A 16,856-nucleotide genomic window follows, 5' to 3' on the forward strand; every position below is an offset into this window, starting at 1 on the left:
TCAACGGTTAAAAAGGACTGGAGGAGTTCAACAGAAGCTGCACGGTGTTGCATCAGTTTTCTGACATCACAGGGGCAGAGCTGCTGTCGGGTGTCTGCTGGAAACACTTTACACCATAATTGGCTTGAGGGAAACTGCTTTGGACATTTAGATGAGCCTCAGTAGCATCCAGTCAGCTGTCTGGTGCACGAACGAAAAGTCCCACTGGCACAGGGAGGATGTACAATAGTTGCCTCATGCAACATTCCACTACAAAGAAGGAATCCATGACATTAAGAGTGTTCAACCCTGAAGGTGTTGGAGGGACACCAGCATGCAATCGCTAACTTTAACACGAAGCTGAAGTAGTCCAGTGAAAAGAGTCCAGTGTTATAAAGCTGTGAATGAAAAGTGTTCTCTGATTCACAGTGGTTCCACATCTTTATCATTCAAGCTTTCAGCAGGCAAAGAAACGCCAATGTTAGCGAAAGCCTGAAACTTTCACTCATCTATACATTTTTAAAAACTGTTCAGGTATTTCAATGAAGCTGCCAATCAATGCTGAGCACGTCTTGTAAATAGAGAGAACAGGTGCAGCCAGATTCAAGAGAGACACAAGAGAAGTTTCTGCCACTGGGATTATTTCAAGATGCTGATTATAAAAATATAAATTCTGACGGTAAGCGGGGTCATTGACAAAAGCAAACCACTGTGACACTTTAATAGCAGCATCCAAGATGTGGAGCCCCTAATTATAAAACCAACAGACAGCTGAAAGCAGCATTACCACGGACCACGCTGGAGTGCACGACCTATTCACTGAACAAGTTGGATCGTAATGGGAGAAAGTATCACAGAGCGTGGGTCCAACTCAAAGTGTGAATGACTAAAATGCAGGAATATTCAAACTGTTCACTCGTAAGTAAAAAACACTCAGGAACATTATCTTAAAAGCTGTTCCAGATATGCAGACTATCATCTATCAGCTGATTCCAGAAATCTCTGTCTGTCTGCAAGTGTGTGGGACAAAACATTTTCGAGAAGAAGTATTGGACTTCTCATTGACTCAGTTCTATGGACTGAGTCCTGCTGCAGGTCTTTACTTGACGCCACTTAGATACTGCAGGTCTCATTTACAGTTTCAGAAAGAAAAGCTGCAACCAGCCCCACCACAGGCAGAGTAAACAGTCCATTCCAAACAGTCAGGTTTAAAAACACCCACTGCACTCGTGTAGAATGAAAGACAGGGAAAGGAACAACCTGCATTCTTGTATGGTATTTAATGTAGTGCAGCTTGATGAGCTGTTAAAGACAGACAGTTGAGACCTAGCCCCTGCATACTACAAATATGATACATATAAGATACATCCGTGATGGAAAAGTAATCAGGAGATGACGTAATCCCCTCGGCACCAACAAAACTCATATTCACCCACATTTTAATTGTAATATTATGTATACTTTTAAATGAGAATATCAATATAAATACAGTAAATTATGCTTAAAACAAGTTGCCAATCTTCCTACCCGACAACCTGAAAGCTGCCCACAGGATTGTATGGTCAATCCAGTTTATTTTTATATAGTGTGTATATAGTGTTTATGCAGTGTGCAGGTGTTGAGTGTTGAGTAATCCTGTAATTCAGTGCCAGTGAAAACAAGTTAATCCCTTCATATCCACACCCTGTGAACAGAACTGTGCTGTGTGTTGTCGTTTTGTAATTCGTTGCGGACACGTTGAGAGCCGACTCAATTTGGACCATTCAAACTTGTTGCCATGGGAATACAGAAAGAAAAAGAAGAAACCAAACACAAAATATCAAAAGCCTACATTTCTCATAATAAATTCGGGATGGGTTTTGAGTTCTGCTCTGGAAGTGAAATTATTACAGACAGACGGCATACTGATCAATCTATCCACCTGCATTCTATGCAAGGGGGGAAATTAAAATATAAATGTCTGCTACTTTCTATTCTGACTTTACTTTTAATGTGTTCCTCTGGCTGCAGGGTAGTCTACACCATTCACAATTCACAATTCAGATGCCATCCGTCTGAGAGCTAAAAGGGCACGCTGAAGATCGAAGGCCAACGTTTTCCATCTTCCCACTTCCTCAGCCAAGCTGCAGTGCTGAGATGCTGCGGACATTTAATCCTGAACTCGTTTTTCACAGCAGAGTCTTTAACTAACTGCTCCTCGAGTCAAACCCCGTCTGTGATATTAAAGGTCTCCGAAAGACCCATGGTGGCCCTGTCTTTCATAATCTCAGCGGACTGCCAGAGACCATCAATATTTCATGCGAGGAATATCAAACAAATGAACCCCAACAACCATAAATCACATATAAACACATATAAACATAAATCAACTGAGGCGAGCCGAGAATCAGATTTCTGCAGGACAGCTCATACATACTAAGAGCTGCACACCACCAGCACCTTTGTAATAAGTGTCAGTGCCAAGCACACACAGGGGAACTGAAGGAAAGGTACATATATAATGTGCAAGGAAACACACCCAGTATATCGATGCATGATGATTCAAATAATGACTCAGTATTAACATTCAGATTTTTTTAATGCAGAGGTCCTGGCTGTATTCATACCTTCGCAGCCAGACGTTTGACGGCCGACTCCCGGCGCTGCTGCATCTCGGGGGTTCCGGGGCAACTGTTGGTCCTCAGGGTGTTGGTAGCACTGGAAGGCGGGGTGGGCTGTGGGGGCTGGCTGAGAGGAAGTTCTGTGCTTGGTCCTCCACCACCTGAGGAAAACAGCGGGAATATCACATCATTATAGGATGTTGAAAGTGGAGATTACCAGGTGTTTGAGAAACTATTTTGTGAAATTGAGGGAGGTGTTTTGATGCTCTCATCCAAAGCTAAACCCTGTAGTTCCTTACTTTTCGGGGAGGCACTGGGACTGTTGGAGGCGATCTGACGCATGCGGCCTCCGTGGCAGCTCAGCGCTACTAGCCGGGAGATAATGGCCGTCTTCCCGTAACCCACGCTGCCCACCACTACAGCGCCGTGGCTCTCCGTGGACTCGCCAGCCTTCAGGACATCTTCCAGCTGCTGAAAGAGCCAATCTCTGCCCACGAACACGGAGTCTGTGGTGATGCTGGGCACCTCGAACAGCAAGGGCTTGAGCATGATGTCCACGGGTTTGTAGGGAGAGAAACGAGCTGAGGAAAGGGAACAGAAAATGAGGGAAAGAGTTGTAGCGTGTGGCATTACCTTTGGCACAACACTACAATGTGCAGTGATAGACAGATCTTTAAAACAACAAACTTGGCTACATTTAGCTTTCTCCTGTACCATGTCTATCAGAAACCTGAACACTGGGCTCGAGACACTTTCTTTTTCAACTGACTGCTTAAGCTTAAATCAATCTTACTTTCAATGCAATCACAACACGAGTGGACTGGATGGAAAGAGGACTCTCTATCAGTCCACTTCAGATCTAATTAAAGCTCAGAAATTTTTTTCACTCAAGAGCTCTTTTAAATCTCTGATCCTCTCTACTTATACAACTCAAAAGAAAAGCGTCTACTGCTGCTGCTGCTGCTGCTTTTACAGCTACTACTCGTTTCAAGTTAAACTTACTGCTATTATTGCTACAATATATATACTTACTACATACTGTATATACTATATATAATAGTTATTCCTCTCTCAAATATACATACAAATACAAAACTTAGTTTCTGTGTGAAGAACTAAAACATTTCAGAGGTTTTTTTTCTCTGCTTTAAAAAAAATACAATTTAGTACAATTACTGGAAATACTAATACAAATAACAATAAGTAATAATTGTTTGGACAGGAGGAAAGGTTTATTAATAGACTTCCTTTATAATAGATGGTTGGCCGGACTCCTAAATATACAAGATTTTAAGTCAATAGTACAAGGCAAAATATATCACCAGCTTATTCGTAAAAATACTATTACTGGATATATTATATACTCAGTGTATGTTTTTTCAAATAAATATATATATTGAATTTCAACAAAAATAGCTATACAACATTATTTTGACCAACTGCTGGCAAAGTTTGCCAGAATACTTTTGACCTGACGTATTTATATGAGTTGTGGTGTGTCGCCTGCCCACGCTCCAACTCTGCTGCATGAAAACAAACCACACCTCAATTTCTCGACTCTCTGAAGTCAAAAACTGTTATTTGCACAGCGTTGCATTCAGCTGTCTACTGTAATAACAGAGGCGTAAAGATGTATCTATATCCATACACACAGAACATGAATTGAGTCAGAGCAGACATGGGCTGTTCAACAGAGATGATTAACCATCCACATGGGACATAAAAATTACATGATGCAGCTGTAACAACTTCATGTTTAAAGAAGATGAGGGGAAGGAAGCAGACGTTTTCAAAAGAGGGTTAAATACTTTGAGTATCTAATGATGTCGTTTTACATTATTCATGCTCTCATCAAATATTCACTCTGTGGGATTTCGCTCCGTCAGATGGAGAATTCAAAGCATATAACAAAGGCACGCGCGGGAGAATGAAGGAGTCTTTACATGAGAGAACAACCTCATTCTTCCAACATACATTTGGATAGCGTGGCTTTAAATCCATTCGGTGCAGCAGTGTTTACATTGCACCATGTGTCACCATTTGGACAGTTTCCCCTTTGGCTCGGGCAAATTTGAGGGAAATTAAACAATGCTGATAAGGTATGAGCTTTAATTAGATCAAATCAACTGTGGATGAACTGTGGCTCTTTTTAGACAGAACTCTCATTGTTAAAAAGAGCTATAATTCCAGAGCATTTGACCCGATATAAATATGAAAATCACCTACATTATTATCACTGAAACACAACTCCCTCGCCTGATAATCACTGTCATTACTTTTATATCCAATGTGCTGGAGCTGAGTCAAAACATGTCAATACACTTTTACAATCTGAAGAGAATAACTTGAAAAAATGTGAATTACTAACACTGTGGGTGACGAAAGTAAAAAAGAAACCAAAGAACTAAGTGATAAATGTAGAGTTGCTTGGTTCTGAAAAAAGGAGAATCATTATTTTCTTGCTTAGAATTGAGAACATGATACTCTCTTGTAATTTTTTTTTAATACACAATTTTATTGCACTCAATGTTCTGCAAACGGCAACAGCAAAAAATATGATTGTGGCTGATCCATTATTGATGCCTGTGCGCCGGGGCGGCTGGGACTTTGATGTCCTGTTGGTCTTTACAGCTTCGTCTTATTGCCTTTTGTGGTCATGTTTAAGGTGATTACATACATTTGTGGTGCTGCTACTATGGCAAAAACACAGCTTACAGTGTTTGTGGTTTTGACATCCATCGCTGTGTCTGCATCCCAAAAACTTCCACATCACAGGGAAGGAACCTTTTGAGCACAGTGGGATTGGTTTTTACCACCTTCAGCAGACGTTTCTGCAGGAGTCATTTTGATGTTCCTTATTTATCTATTTTTATTTGGGACCTACTTGCCGGACCGAGTATCACAAACACTGTAAACTCGAGCTCACATGAACATCATCAGGCTCAGGTTCTGACACGACAAACAGGAAGCTGTCAGGTAGGATTCTGGTTGGGCTCGGTTATCTTGAGCTTGGACGGGTTCAGACAGAAAAACTTTATTTCACTGCCGGTTTTCTGCTGCTCTGCATCACGAGGAGTAACAGCATGTCGTCATTGGTTGAGGAACAAAGTAGGAGAGCTTGCTTTTATGCAACTGATATAATTAATATATAACGATAAAATGTAGCAAGATTGTTTTGAATTCAGTACAGGATTGCAAATGGGTCTGAATCGAGATCACGATTAGAAAAGGATTAATAATCATGCAACTGAAGATAAATGTATTAGCAGTTGCACCTTTTCCCTCATCACCCTGTCTGGGTTCATAACACATGATGCCACTCACCTTTGGAGTCCAGAGGCGGCCTTCCTCCTGTATTGTGCCAGGGAAGGCGAATGGATGTCCGCAGGGGGGTGTTGCGTTGTTCATCAAGAAAGCTCAGGTCCTCCAGCTTTGTGGAACTGGTCGCTGGAGACAGACAGAAAAACAATGTGAAGCGTTTTGGGCGTATTTAACACAGCGACATGAAAGAGTCCGAGAGCAAAACACCAACAAGAACAAGATTTTTTGTTGCGTCTGAGAGAGATGATGAGTGAGGAGGCGAGCCAGTTCGCTCTGACATTTGCAGCTTGCTGGAGGCAGCGTGTGCAGGTACCAATGTTCTGCAGCAGCATCTGTAAGTCATGACAGAAATGCACCTATTTTTCCCCTCTTTGATTTGAGCTGACAGGTACACAATATAACAGTGGGAGGTCTAACCCTGCACTATAATGCAGAACAGTAACATTGACGTTTTTTATAGCCCCAAATGGATGACGTCTCCTTCGAACACTAAATCAACTACTCGATGAGCAGCTCATTACTAAGCAGCTCAACTAAAGTATGGTCTGTACATATGTGCATTAGTGCAACTAGTTCTCTCCTCCAACTGATGTTCACTGTTCAACAATGACATCTCCATGGTGACCCACGTGCTCTCTCTGCCTGGGCTGAAGACTGGAATCAAAGCTGCTGCTTTCTTTCGTCCTCAGCTGGGAGAGACTGTCACAAACACTCAACTCTTCTCCCCCACTTGGTCGCTAACATACTCTCTGGAATTTGCCACTAATTAAAACCCGACCGCTGACAACGGAGTAGCGGAGAAAGCTGCCATCACAACACAATGTTGGGATAAAAGAAGGGCCCTCATGGTCACCTTTCACTGCAGTGGATGGCTCTTTGACAAGTGGATATGGAGGACTCAGTGGAAATTACAATGGTTGTAAATAATGTTAAAACCAGGAAAAAAAGATTAAAATAAACATTAACACAGAAAATGCTAAATTACTGAGCACGAACACTTGATCAAATCTGATTCTAAAGCTAAACTAAACAGCTACTTACATCTGACAGCAGAGCCTGGAGGGACAATGGGGATTCTCAAAGCCCCCCCCCCCTTGTCCCCAGCATGGAATATATTTGGGCAGGCATACAGGCAAAGTAGGCAGGGTGCAGACCCTTTAGCTAAATCTATGAAGAGTGCTCCCGGTGGATGAGCTCACCGAGGGCACAAAAGCAATTCCTCTGCCCCAGTGCTCCCATGCAGGCACACTGGCAGCATTCAGCTGCTGAGCTGAGGGCTTGGCTGTCTCCTCTCCAGTGCTCAGCCAGTCACAGCATCCAAAGCATTAGGCGCTCACTATATGAATACAGAGGAGTGGCACCCTCCCTACACTCACTAAACACATGCACGGACCTCTCCCCATGTGTGCACACAGATACAGTTTGGAACACATTTTTTTCCTTGTTAAATCTTCTCAAGATTTCTGATGTGAAAAAGGCAAAAGCCGCACAAAACATTATTTTACACAAAGTACATCTTTTCCTCCAGTGGACCAGAAAAGCAAAGGCTGAAGCAAATACTATAAATGCACACACACCTTTATTCCTATCTGTGGTTATACACCCCGAACCATTTTCTTTCTGTGAAGTCATATCTCTTATCCACATTTCTTTCAAGGCCAAAAATTCCCACTGGATGCCTTCACATCCCTTCAGTCCTCTTCAAATCTTTTTTTCTACCCTCGGTCTCTGGATTCCCTCCCATTCTTGTACATCTCTGCGCATTGATAAAACTTAAATATGATACCTTGAAACATTCGCTGGGCTTGAACTGACTTTGAAGCCGCAGAAATGTGTATTCTGATGAAAACTGATTCTTTTTTGTCCTCTTTTCCTCGGGCAGGTCTGCCCTTTGAAACCTTCAGTTCTATGGTTCCCATGACAGACAAGAGAAAAGGAGTGAGCTCCTCATGCTCCAACCCCTGCACCCCCATCCCCATGGCCCTGACTTGACTTTCTTCTTATACTCTAACAATGAGTATAATCAGCACTCTCTTCACCTTGCCCACCGTCTTGCCTCTTTTTCAAATTGCAGGAGTTCTTTCTAACCTTTGGGTGACACTGTTTGAGTGAAAAGACAGATTGAGGAGTGAGGCTGGAAGTTCTGCAAATTCTCTCTAAAATGAAATGGTCATTTGGTTGCCCATGCCACAGAGTGATAAGCAATAATTACTAAACGTTGCTATCTATTAAATATAGTTTCACAGTACACAGCTAAGATCCTAAAATGTTCGAAACATATGAAATCAGGTAAGTGTGACCCTTGACTGTAAAAATCTCGATAAACAAGAAAAAAAAACTGGTATAAACAAACGTTATTAAAAGATATAATCTATTATCACCTTCCCGATATCAGTGCCTGTGAACTCTCGACTCGTATCACCACTAGCCCTGGTTTCGACCTGTTAATTCGAAATGTCTTTTGCTGTAGTTGAGTAAGGGCTTAGTGGAAAGTGGGTTGTCTTGTTACCATGGAAACTTTATAATATTGAAGAGAGTTCTGATGTGAAAAGTCCCTTTGTGAGATGAGTAATGATTTATTTCATAGTTTATCAGGTTTAACAATCCTGCACTTTAATTATTGAAAATTTGTTTCCGGCTGCAGCATGCACAGAAGAATGTTAAGCACTACACTGAAAAGGGACCTGCATACAAACCATGAAACACAAGCCAGGTTGTACATGACCAACCCTGAGCCAAGAGCTATAGCCAGAAGCAAGAAAGGACATGAGGACCTTCATGCCATCATAACTGTCACACGGCTCCTGTCCTGCAAAGCTATTACATCATTCTCAAAAATAGGCGGCTGTTAATCAAACTTCCACAAACGGCTCTGTTGTTGCAGAGACTACTTAGCTAACACTGTCTGTTCGAGACTCGGCACTTGCTAGATTCTGATCTGTCAATGGAATAACACTGAGCAGAATTTTAAACGGCTCCTTGAACCTCAAGAAGATTGCTCTCAGCAACGCTTTCTATTTTCGATCCCTCTGTGACGCGCGGCGCTAACAATTCTCTTTAAATGGACATTTTAAAAGATGTGACAGTGACCTTTTCATAGAGCTGCTGGATACGAATGGGTCATCTGGTTTCTTTATGCTTTCTTTTCAACTTCTGGTCTAAATGGATCGATGTCCACATAAAGCCAGAGGCAGAGCTGAATTCCATGGCTACCTGATGTCGTTACAAAACACTCGACAACATGCAGAGATGTCTTCAGAGAGGGTTGCAAAAGTTACAGTAGACAATACTGTCTTAAAAACCTGCCAGGAAAGACGGGAGCTAGAAGCAGTTCCGATTGATCTGTTACATTCCGCCTTCCTGCTACAGTACTGCAGAGAGACCACAGCATACTGAATTTAAAAACCCATAAGTCATCTTTGTGCAGCAGCACTGCACCACTGAGACATGATTTTGTATTTTGAGATGATCACTGGCCGACCTTTGCAAACATCTCTGAGTCACAGATTATGTGCATGGAACGAGTTTTTTTCATAAAACACAGATTTCATGCTGTGTTCAAAACTTACCTTGTCAACGTTTGTCCTAGAATCTGCTCATCGACAGTCCAGACACTCAGGTGAAGACAAAGTCTGACAAGGATCTCGGATCCATTCTAACTGCTGAAGGTATCACAGAGTAGGAGCTTTGCCAGAGGAACAGACGACTTTGAAGTGCACACACAAACAATGAGGGTGTACTGTACCGCCTTGGCTTAGACCACAAAGCTCCGCTCAATAGCTAAACACCACAGAGGCACTGTAGCACCATTCCTCAGCCACACTGACCCTAACTCCGTCTTCCTGTCTGAGCAACACGACCACGAGCAGCTCAAGCTAAGATTTCAAAATCATTGAAATTCCAATGGCCACAACTAATACGGCCCTTTGACTCTGTAAGCCTTTTAAAAAAGCTTAACTTGAATGACCCAAAATAGAATTCTTATTGACTAAATACGCTGAGGAGTGATGGCGGCACATAGTAAGACAAATGGAGTGATATTCTGTCAAACTGTGTATCTATAGATTCAAATAGGGCTGCGTTTATCTAAAACCAATATCTGATATAGATCTTGAGTGGTGGCAGCAGAACACTAAACAATACTAAACTTTAATCAAGCATCTTCTGAAGCATCACAAAATCAACGGCAGACAGCTTATTGATCATGATGGTATCCAATCAGGAATCAATATCAGCCCGTTGCCAGGGTATCAGTATCGAATCGGGGACTGCAGATGTTGGATCATTTGAACACACATTTCAAAGTGTCACGTTGATGAAGTTAAGGTGCTGAACAGGCACTGAAAGAAAAGATCTAGCAGGCTTAATTTAACATGTCATCAACTGTGAGATTTATCTTCACATTCTAAAACATTGGATGGCAAGAAACAATAAAGAAACCAGAGCCATGACTACCTTATTGCTCATGACGACAGCTAAGACTAAAATATGACAGCAGGACTGAAAAATTATGAAACACATTCTAGAGTGGGAAGTTATTTTGCTTCATCCAAATGCTAACCTCAAAAACAATATTCAATATTTATCTCTGTTTGTACACTATCTTTTAGTTTTAGCAAATTCTCAGATAATTTGATGAAATAATGATTTCTGTCTCACCTTATCTAACTTGAATTAATACCAGGAACAAAAGAAAGTCTGTCTGTCATTCAGCAGGATGACTCAAAAACGACTTGACCGATTTCAGTGACATTTTGTGGAGGGATGGGAAATAACCCATGAAAGAACCCATTCAATTTTGGAGCAGATCCGGATAAACAGGCAGATCAAGGATTTTAATTTTTTCACTTTCTTTAAAATGGCAAGATGGGGCGTTAGCCTTGGAAGAAGGTCGGTTCTCCTAACGCCCTTCAAGTTGCACATTTATTTTGTGGTTATACAAATGTTACAGAGCGGGATTGTGATTCATGATATTGCACAATGATGAAAAGAAACCATGTCCTCCATCAAATAACAAAAACACCAGAAACTATACCAAACAAACTAAATCATCATTAATAGAGCAATTTACTGTATTACATAAGAAAAAATGTTTGTTGGAAGGCTCTGTTTCAACAGGATTTTTAATATTGGGCTGTAGAAAAAGAAATTCAAATATTCTCTCATAGAGTTTCCCTGAAAGCACCAAGAAGCCCAGGAAGTAACCCTTCACATTGCTTTCTGGCTTTATGCATCCCACACAGTCTATACATGAGGTCGGCAATGACCTTTAAAACAGGATATATTTGATGTTAAATGGATAATTAATAGCTGTGCTGCCTCTTGGGTTTGCCACTGCAACATTTTTTTAAAGCCAATTTACAAGATATGGAAGAAAATATTTTTTATAAGAAATGGTGCCTGAGAAAACTCCAAGCTAATGATACAACTACAAACAGCTCCTGAGGAGGCATCTGAACTCGGCTGTGACAGGTGCTGTGTGGGCCACCATTTGTGAAACTTACCATAGCACAAGCAGACTCAACACAGTGAGTTCCCGCTGCAGACCAGGGAGAAGCTAGCCACAGTGTGAGAGCGCATGTGTTCACCAAGGAAATGCAAATGACACTTCTCATACATAGCTAACATTCTCGAGGCCCAGCTACACACTGGTTGATTGGCATCGGACAGATGGATGAAATCCACTTTGCCTTTCAGGAATTTTGGCCTTTGAGCTGCAGCTCTCCAGAACTTTATGTCAACGTCTCCCCTGTGTTGTAGTTACCTCGATATTCCAGTGATGAGTCAGCTGATAAAAAGACCGCAGTGATGAAAGGATTCTCGGTGTTTCATTTAGATTGGTGAAATTATACTGCATTTACATGTTTTGCTTTGTTCTGGGTACCATAGGTAACACTTGAGTACAAGGTTGCCAGGTGATATAACAATGAAACAGCAAGGTTTCATTATCAACTTTTTTTTTTTATATTTCTCTATGGAAACAGTTGACCAATGGTAAGGGGAAAATACAAACACAGAAAGACCACTCACCAAAACAGACGAATGTCGTAATATAGTACTGTATAAGCTCACTGCATTACTCCGGCAAATCTCTTAGGGAGAAGAGTTCATTTATCTGCTTATATCTCAATTTCTAATCATGATTTTTTAGCATTACATTTATTTTCCTGTTTGCTCTCCAAGTCCTTGTTTATTGTCAATAACAAATTGGCAAATTCACAGGAGACACATCGTTATCCTACATTGCAATCTGATGTACAAAGCTCGAAAATAAACATTAGTCACAGACGTTGTGGCACACGGAGCTGAATGCACTAATGATGAATACATTTCAGTTGCGTTGCACAATGACTGCTCTTCAATTTACCTCCTTTCTGTTTGCGTAATTGCTTCTTTAAAATCATTATTTTTTTATTGAATACAATTTCCTTGAGTATTAACCAAGACGAAGCAGCGTCCCTGGCACGCTGTGACACCAGCTCAGATCGGTTTGGGGCCATAAATGAAGCTGTTTCACCACCGTCGTCCATGTCCTCTCCCGGGGCTTTTATAAAAGGTGTAAAAATCTGAGGTGTGATTTCCACAGGTCCCTAGAGGGCAACGCTGCATAACTATGACATCAGCCCATAAACTCCCTGAACACGAGCACGCTGCTGCTCACACGCAAACCAACACACACAAACAGCCAAATATTTCCTGGTCTGTTAACTTTATGAGCCAGTATGTGTGTCTGCACTCTTCAGGTTTATGGTGGGGGGGTCGGATAATGAGATGTACAAGGGTACAGACCCATGGAACAACAGAATGGGCAATGAATAGACTCTGCACAAAGCCATGAAAAAATGTCATGTTAACAATGTTGGCACAGATTCAGCTATAGAAACACTATCTGAGCGCTGCACAGAACGCAGTGCACAGTGTGAAACACATAAGCTGTGGCATGTGTTCTGAGACCAGGCTGTGCACCAGCCATGCAGGCTACTATTTGTTCTGCTTCTATTTCTAGAGTCCATATTTACTCTTTTGCCGATAGTTAAAGACAACACTGCAAGGATAATTTTGATATTCAGGGTAAGCAGACCAACATCATCAGTTAAGTGAGCTACTTGTTGTAAAGCTTTTAAGACAAACATGTCCCTTTGTCTTTGTCTCACCGACTGTGTTGAACAGACCTATTGACTGCACCAAGGAGGTTATGATTTGATTGCTGTTTGTCTTTTAGCAGGATTACTCAAAAACTACATAAAGGATTTTATTGAAACTTGGTGACAGGCTGGGGTATGTTAACATATGGAGTGGATTTGATTAAGAGGCTCCTGGACTTTTTTGTCACTTTCTTTAACATTGCAAGACTGGGCATTTTGGTAATTTTTGTGGATTTGTCAAGAAATAATCTCTATAATAGATGAGAATCTTCACGTGACTATGAAGAATATTTAGGCAAGGGACAAGTTTTGGGAGCTGGAAGCCTGGTTTCCGTGTGTAGTTTGACCAATCATGTGTGAGCAGGCTTCGGTTGCCTGCAGCTTAACAGGAGACCGAAAGAGGCGGTAAACCAAAATGCTTGGGTGATCCTTTTTTCCATTTAACTGCATTCATATGCAGATAGCTGTTAATAGGGATTAGAACATAACAATAGGACCTAAACCACTACTAAAAGTATCGCTGTCTGTTTTTTTTGGGGAGAAACATGTGACTCGTGATAAAAGAAACTAGTCCCAGTGTAAACAGTATGCAGTGACCAGAAAACTTGGCTCGGATATCGGGTGTCTACACCGGATATATCCAAATATTGGCTGTTGCCCACAGACGCTAGTTTTCAGATGATAGCTGATGGGCTGATAGCCGATGAGATCCTTATGAAAACAATCTGGCATATTTAGGAGACAGATATCTATGAGTGTGTGCAATTTGGTGCGGCTTGATTGAATTAGAGGGGACAGTTGAACCTTGGCGGAGGTAAACCCGCATTCTAGTGTTTTAAATTCTTTCCCCCACAGTTCTGCCCAGCCTGGCCATGCTGTAGCAGTATTCCTGTCATTTCAGTGGATCCGTCTGCTAGAGCATTGCAGTGTGACACACAGTTCATCTTCTCTATTAACTTTCCAACTGTTTTTTATTCCTTTTTCTATTGGCTTACTTCAGTGTCACTGTCACCCTCCCCTTTGATAAAAATGTTTACCTTCCCAGGAGGACTGGTCTGGAGTCTCGTCTGCAACAGCTATAACAATCAAATGTGTTTCTCTTAGTCTGGCCAACATAATAGCAAGCATGTGCAGTATGGTTGCTCTGGGTATGGACTGCGATAACGAGCGTGTGATGTGCAAGTGGAGCTGCAGACAACCTTGCTTGTGATTCACTCATCCAGTCCAGTTCATGCTTAGCGAGCCCTAAAGCTAAAACAGAACTCAAAAGAATTCTTCTTGACTTGATTCTTGTTGGACTTTGCATTAACATGGTTTTAACTCTCCTTTGGATATCCCTACAACAATCAAAGTTTTAAAGGAATATGTAAAATGTATGTCTTCAAAAAAAGAGGGAGTCAATGTGAGGGGAGCCCTGGGAATGGAAAAGGGGGTGAGGGGGTGAGCGAGGGATATCAACAACTGTGACAGCTGTGTGGATACGGCGAGCTGAGCCAGAACAGGGAAGTTCCAGGGCAAGAATGCAGAACAGATCGGCCAGACAGCAGCTTGTGCTTGTGGTCCAACATGGCGGGCCGAGGCCGAGGAGCAACACGCAACAGCTGGCTAATCCCCCAACTTCTGCCTTGATACCCCGCTCCCCATTGAAAAGCACAACCTGTCATCTGAAAAACACAGAGTTCCTATTCCCCTCGGTATCTACACATGCTTTTTTCTGTCTCTGTCTGTCACATGCTTGGACTAGAAATGACACCGCGCTTGTCAGCCTCAGGCACAGGTCAAGTTGTAGGAAACAATCATGAACTGACTGCCAGTGCAGAGCAGGAAGAAACCCGATCCCCGCTTTTCATGTCAACATCTCAATGCTTACTAAGCTACAAGAAGAGAGGCTTGAGTAAAATGTTTTGTTAAATGCTAAATTAAAGTACAGGGTCCCTGAGGAAAGATATACAGATCCATTCTTTTCTCTGCTCTGCTCTGCACAGAGGACACACAGATGTTCAACGCTGAGAAACCAGAGGCTCATACCTGCTACGGAGTTCGGCCTTGGCATCATGAGGGAAGAGGATGTGTGTGGTGGGTAAGGAATAGGCCCCTCGGGCGAGTGAGGCTGTGGTGGCCCTGATAAGTTGGGCTGCTGCTGCTGGTCTGTCCTGGATGAGGCGTCGGCTGGCGTTGCTGTGGCGCCGTTGGCGTCTTCTTCGGCCACAGGAGAGCAGGTGTCGGCCCGCACGCTCTGTGCCAGGCCATGGCGCACGCTCCCTCTCAGGCTGCCATCCTTACTCCACTCCAGGCTGGAGCCACTGCGGTCATCGTTCTCCGAGGAACTAGTGATGGTGGCTGAGAGGAGAAGAAAACAGAAAGAATTAGAGCAGGTGAGGAGGTGAGATGGAGGAAAGAGGTGAGAAAAGAGTTTGGTTCTTTAAGTGCTATGAAAATGTTTACTTCTGCCAAGAAGGTTATGTTGCTGTTTGCCTGTTTGACTTTTTGCATGATTATGCAAAAACTTCTGAGCTGGTTTTCTTGAACCTTGATGGAAGGCTGGGGTATAAGCCAAGGAAGAACCCAGTACCTTTTTGAGCAATTTAATTAATGGGGTGGATGAGGGAATGTTTCTTTCTTTCTTTTACATTGTGTGATAGGGTTTTAGCCTTGGCTGAAGGTTAAGCTCTCAGAGTGCCCTCTTAGTTACCTCCGTCAAGAAGGTTTTGTTTCCCCCCGACATTAAGTTTTTTCATTATATAGGAAAAAATACTCACCGTATTCAATGATATTGTGTATAGGGGTAGGGCATGACCAAATACAGAACCATAAAATGTTGTTGTGGATCTGGATTTTTTTTTCACATCAACATTGCGAGATATGATGTTTTCAACATTTTCTCACGTTTAATTGAGAAATCTTGAAGAAAATAACTCAGGCATGTTTAGGCAACAGATATTTAAGAGTGTGTACAATTTGGTGCTGATCCAAATCCAAATCAGGATCAATGTGAATTTAAATGTAGTTTTCTAAGGGGACTGTTGTGCCTTTGCTGAGGTTAACACTCTGAGTGCGATTCTAGTTCTACCCAAGATACTGAGCTGTAATTGAACTTTAAACTTTAAATTTTGCTCATTGCCCTTATGAAGTCTATTGACTTGCTGATTTTAATTTACGGCGATAGCCAGTCTATACTGAGGTAAACTGGAAAGAGACAACGCCATAAATTAGCAGAATTCGATCGTCAGCAGACTTTTTTTTTTCTTTTCTTAAAAAGTTTTGTAAAACACAACTGGATGCTGCAATAGCAAACAAACTTTACACTTAAACATTCCAAAAATAACAAAAAGGGTTAAGAACTGGTGCTAAAAACTGCCCTGAGTGTTTTTTAAATTCAGACAGGTGTTTTAGTTCCATGAGAGCAAATCCTTTAATCCTCCCCAAGGCCAACCCAGCCACCGAGCACGATCCCAAACAAAAAAAAAGCTGAGTGGAGCGCCAAAGCCACACAATGACAGGCAGCTGTAAACAGAAACATTAGCGCAGTCAGAGGATTGAAAGTGACTCGGCAGCTGTCCAAGTTTGCATCACACATTACTAATCTGGATTTTCACGTAACATCATGACTAATATTTAATATAACAAACACATCCTGGACATTGTGGCTGCTGTAATGTTTCCTTGAGCGAATATTACTTCTCATGACAGCAGTTGTTTCTAGCTCTGCTGTCAGCATAGCACTGGGAGTCATCACACTGTAGAGGTTTCAGTGATTGTTTATTTGGTTGAATTACAGCCCTTGACGAATAAATCCATGTAAAGAGATGTT

The 16,856-nt window shown here is 42.0% G+C and overlaps 1 protein-coding gene across 1 annotated transcript in view; it reads right to left on the reverse strand.

The window, feature by feature from the left end:
• The window catches only part of tanc1b (tetratricopeptide repeat, ankyrin repeat and coiled-coil containing 1b), a 102,029-nt gene that overhangs the window by 26,492 nt on the left and 58,681 nt on the right, over window positions 1-16,856 (reverse strand). Inside the window, exons 7-10 of the mRNA XM_053440146.1 lie at window positions 15,074-15,385; window positions 5,904-6,026; window positions 2,879-3,160; window positions 2,586-2,740 (exon numbers count right to left, since the gene is read on the reverse strand). Coding sequence (XP_053296121.1) covers window positions 2,586-2,740; window positions 2,879-3,160; window positions 5,904-6,026; window positions 15,074-15,385 — 872 coding nt within the window. The remainder of the gene's footprint in view (window positions 1-2,585; window positions 2,741-2,878; window positions 3,161-5,903; window positions 6,027-15,073; window positions 15,386-16,856) is intronic.

Source organism: Pleuronectes platessa, chromosome 14, assembly GCF_947347685.1.
Source record: "Pleuronectes platessa chromosome 14, fPlePla1.1, whole genome shotgun sequence".
NCBI classification, from domain to species: Eukaryota; Metazoa; Chordata; class Actinopteri; order Pleuronectiformes; family Pleuronectidae; genus Pleuronectes; species Pleuronectes platessa.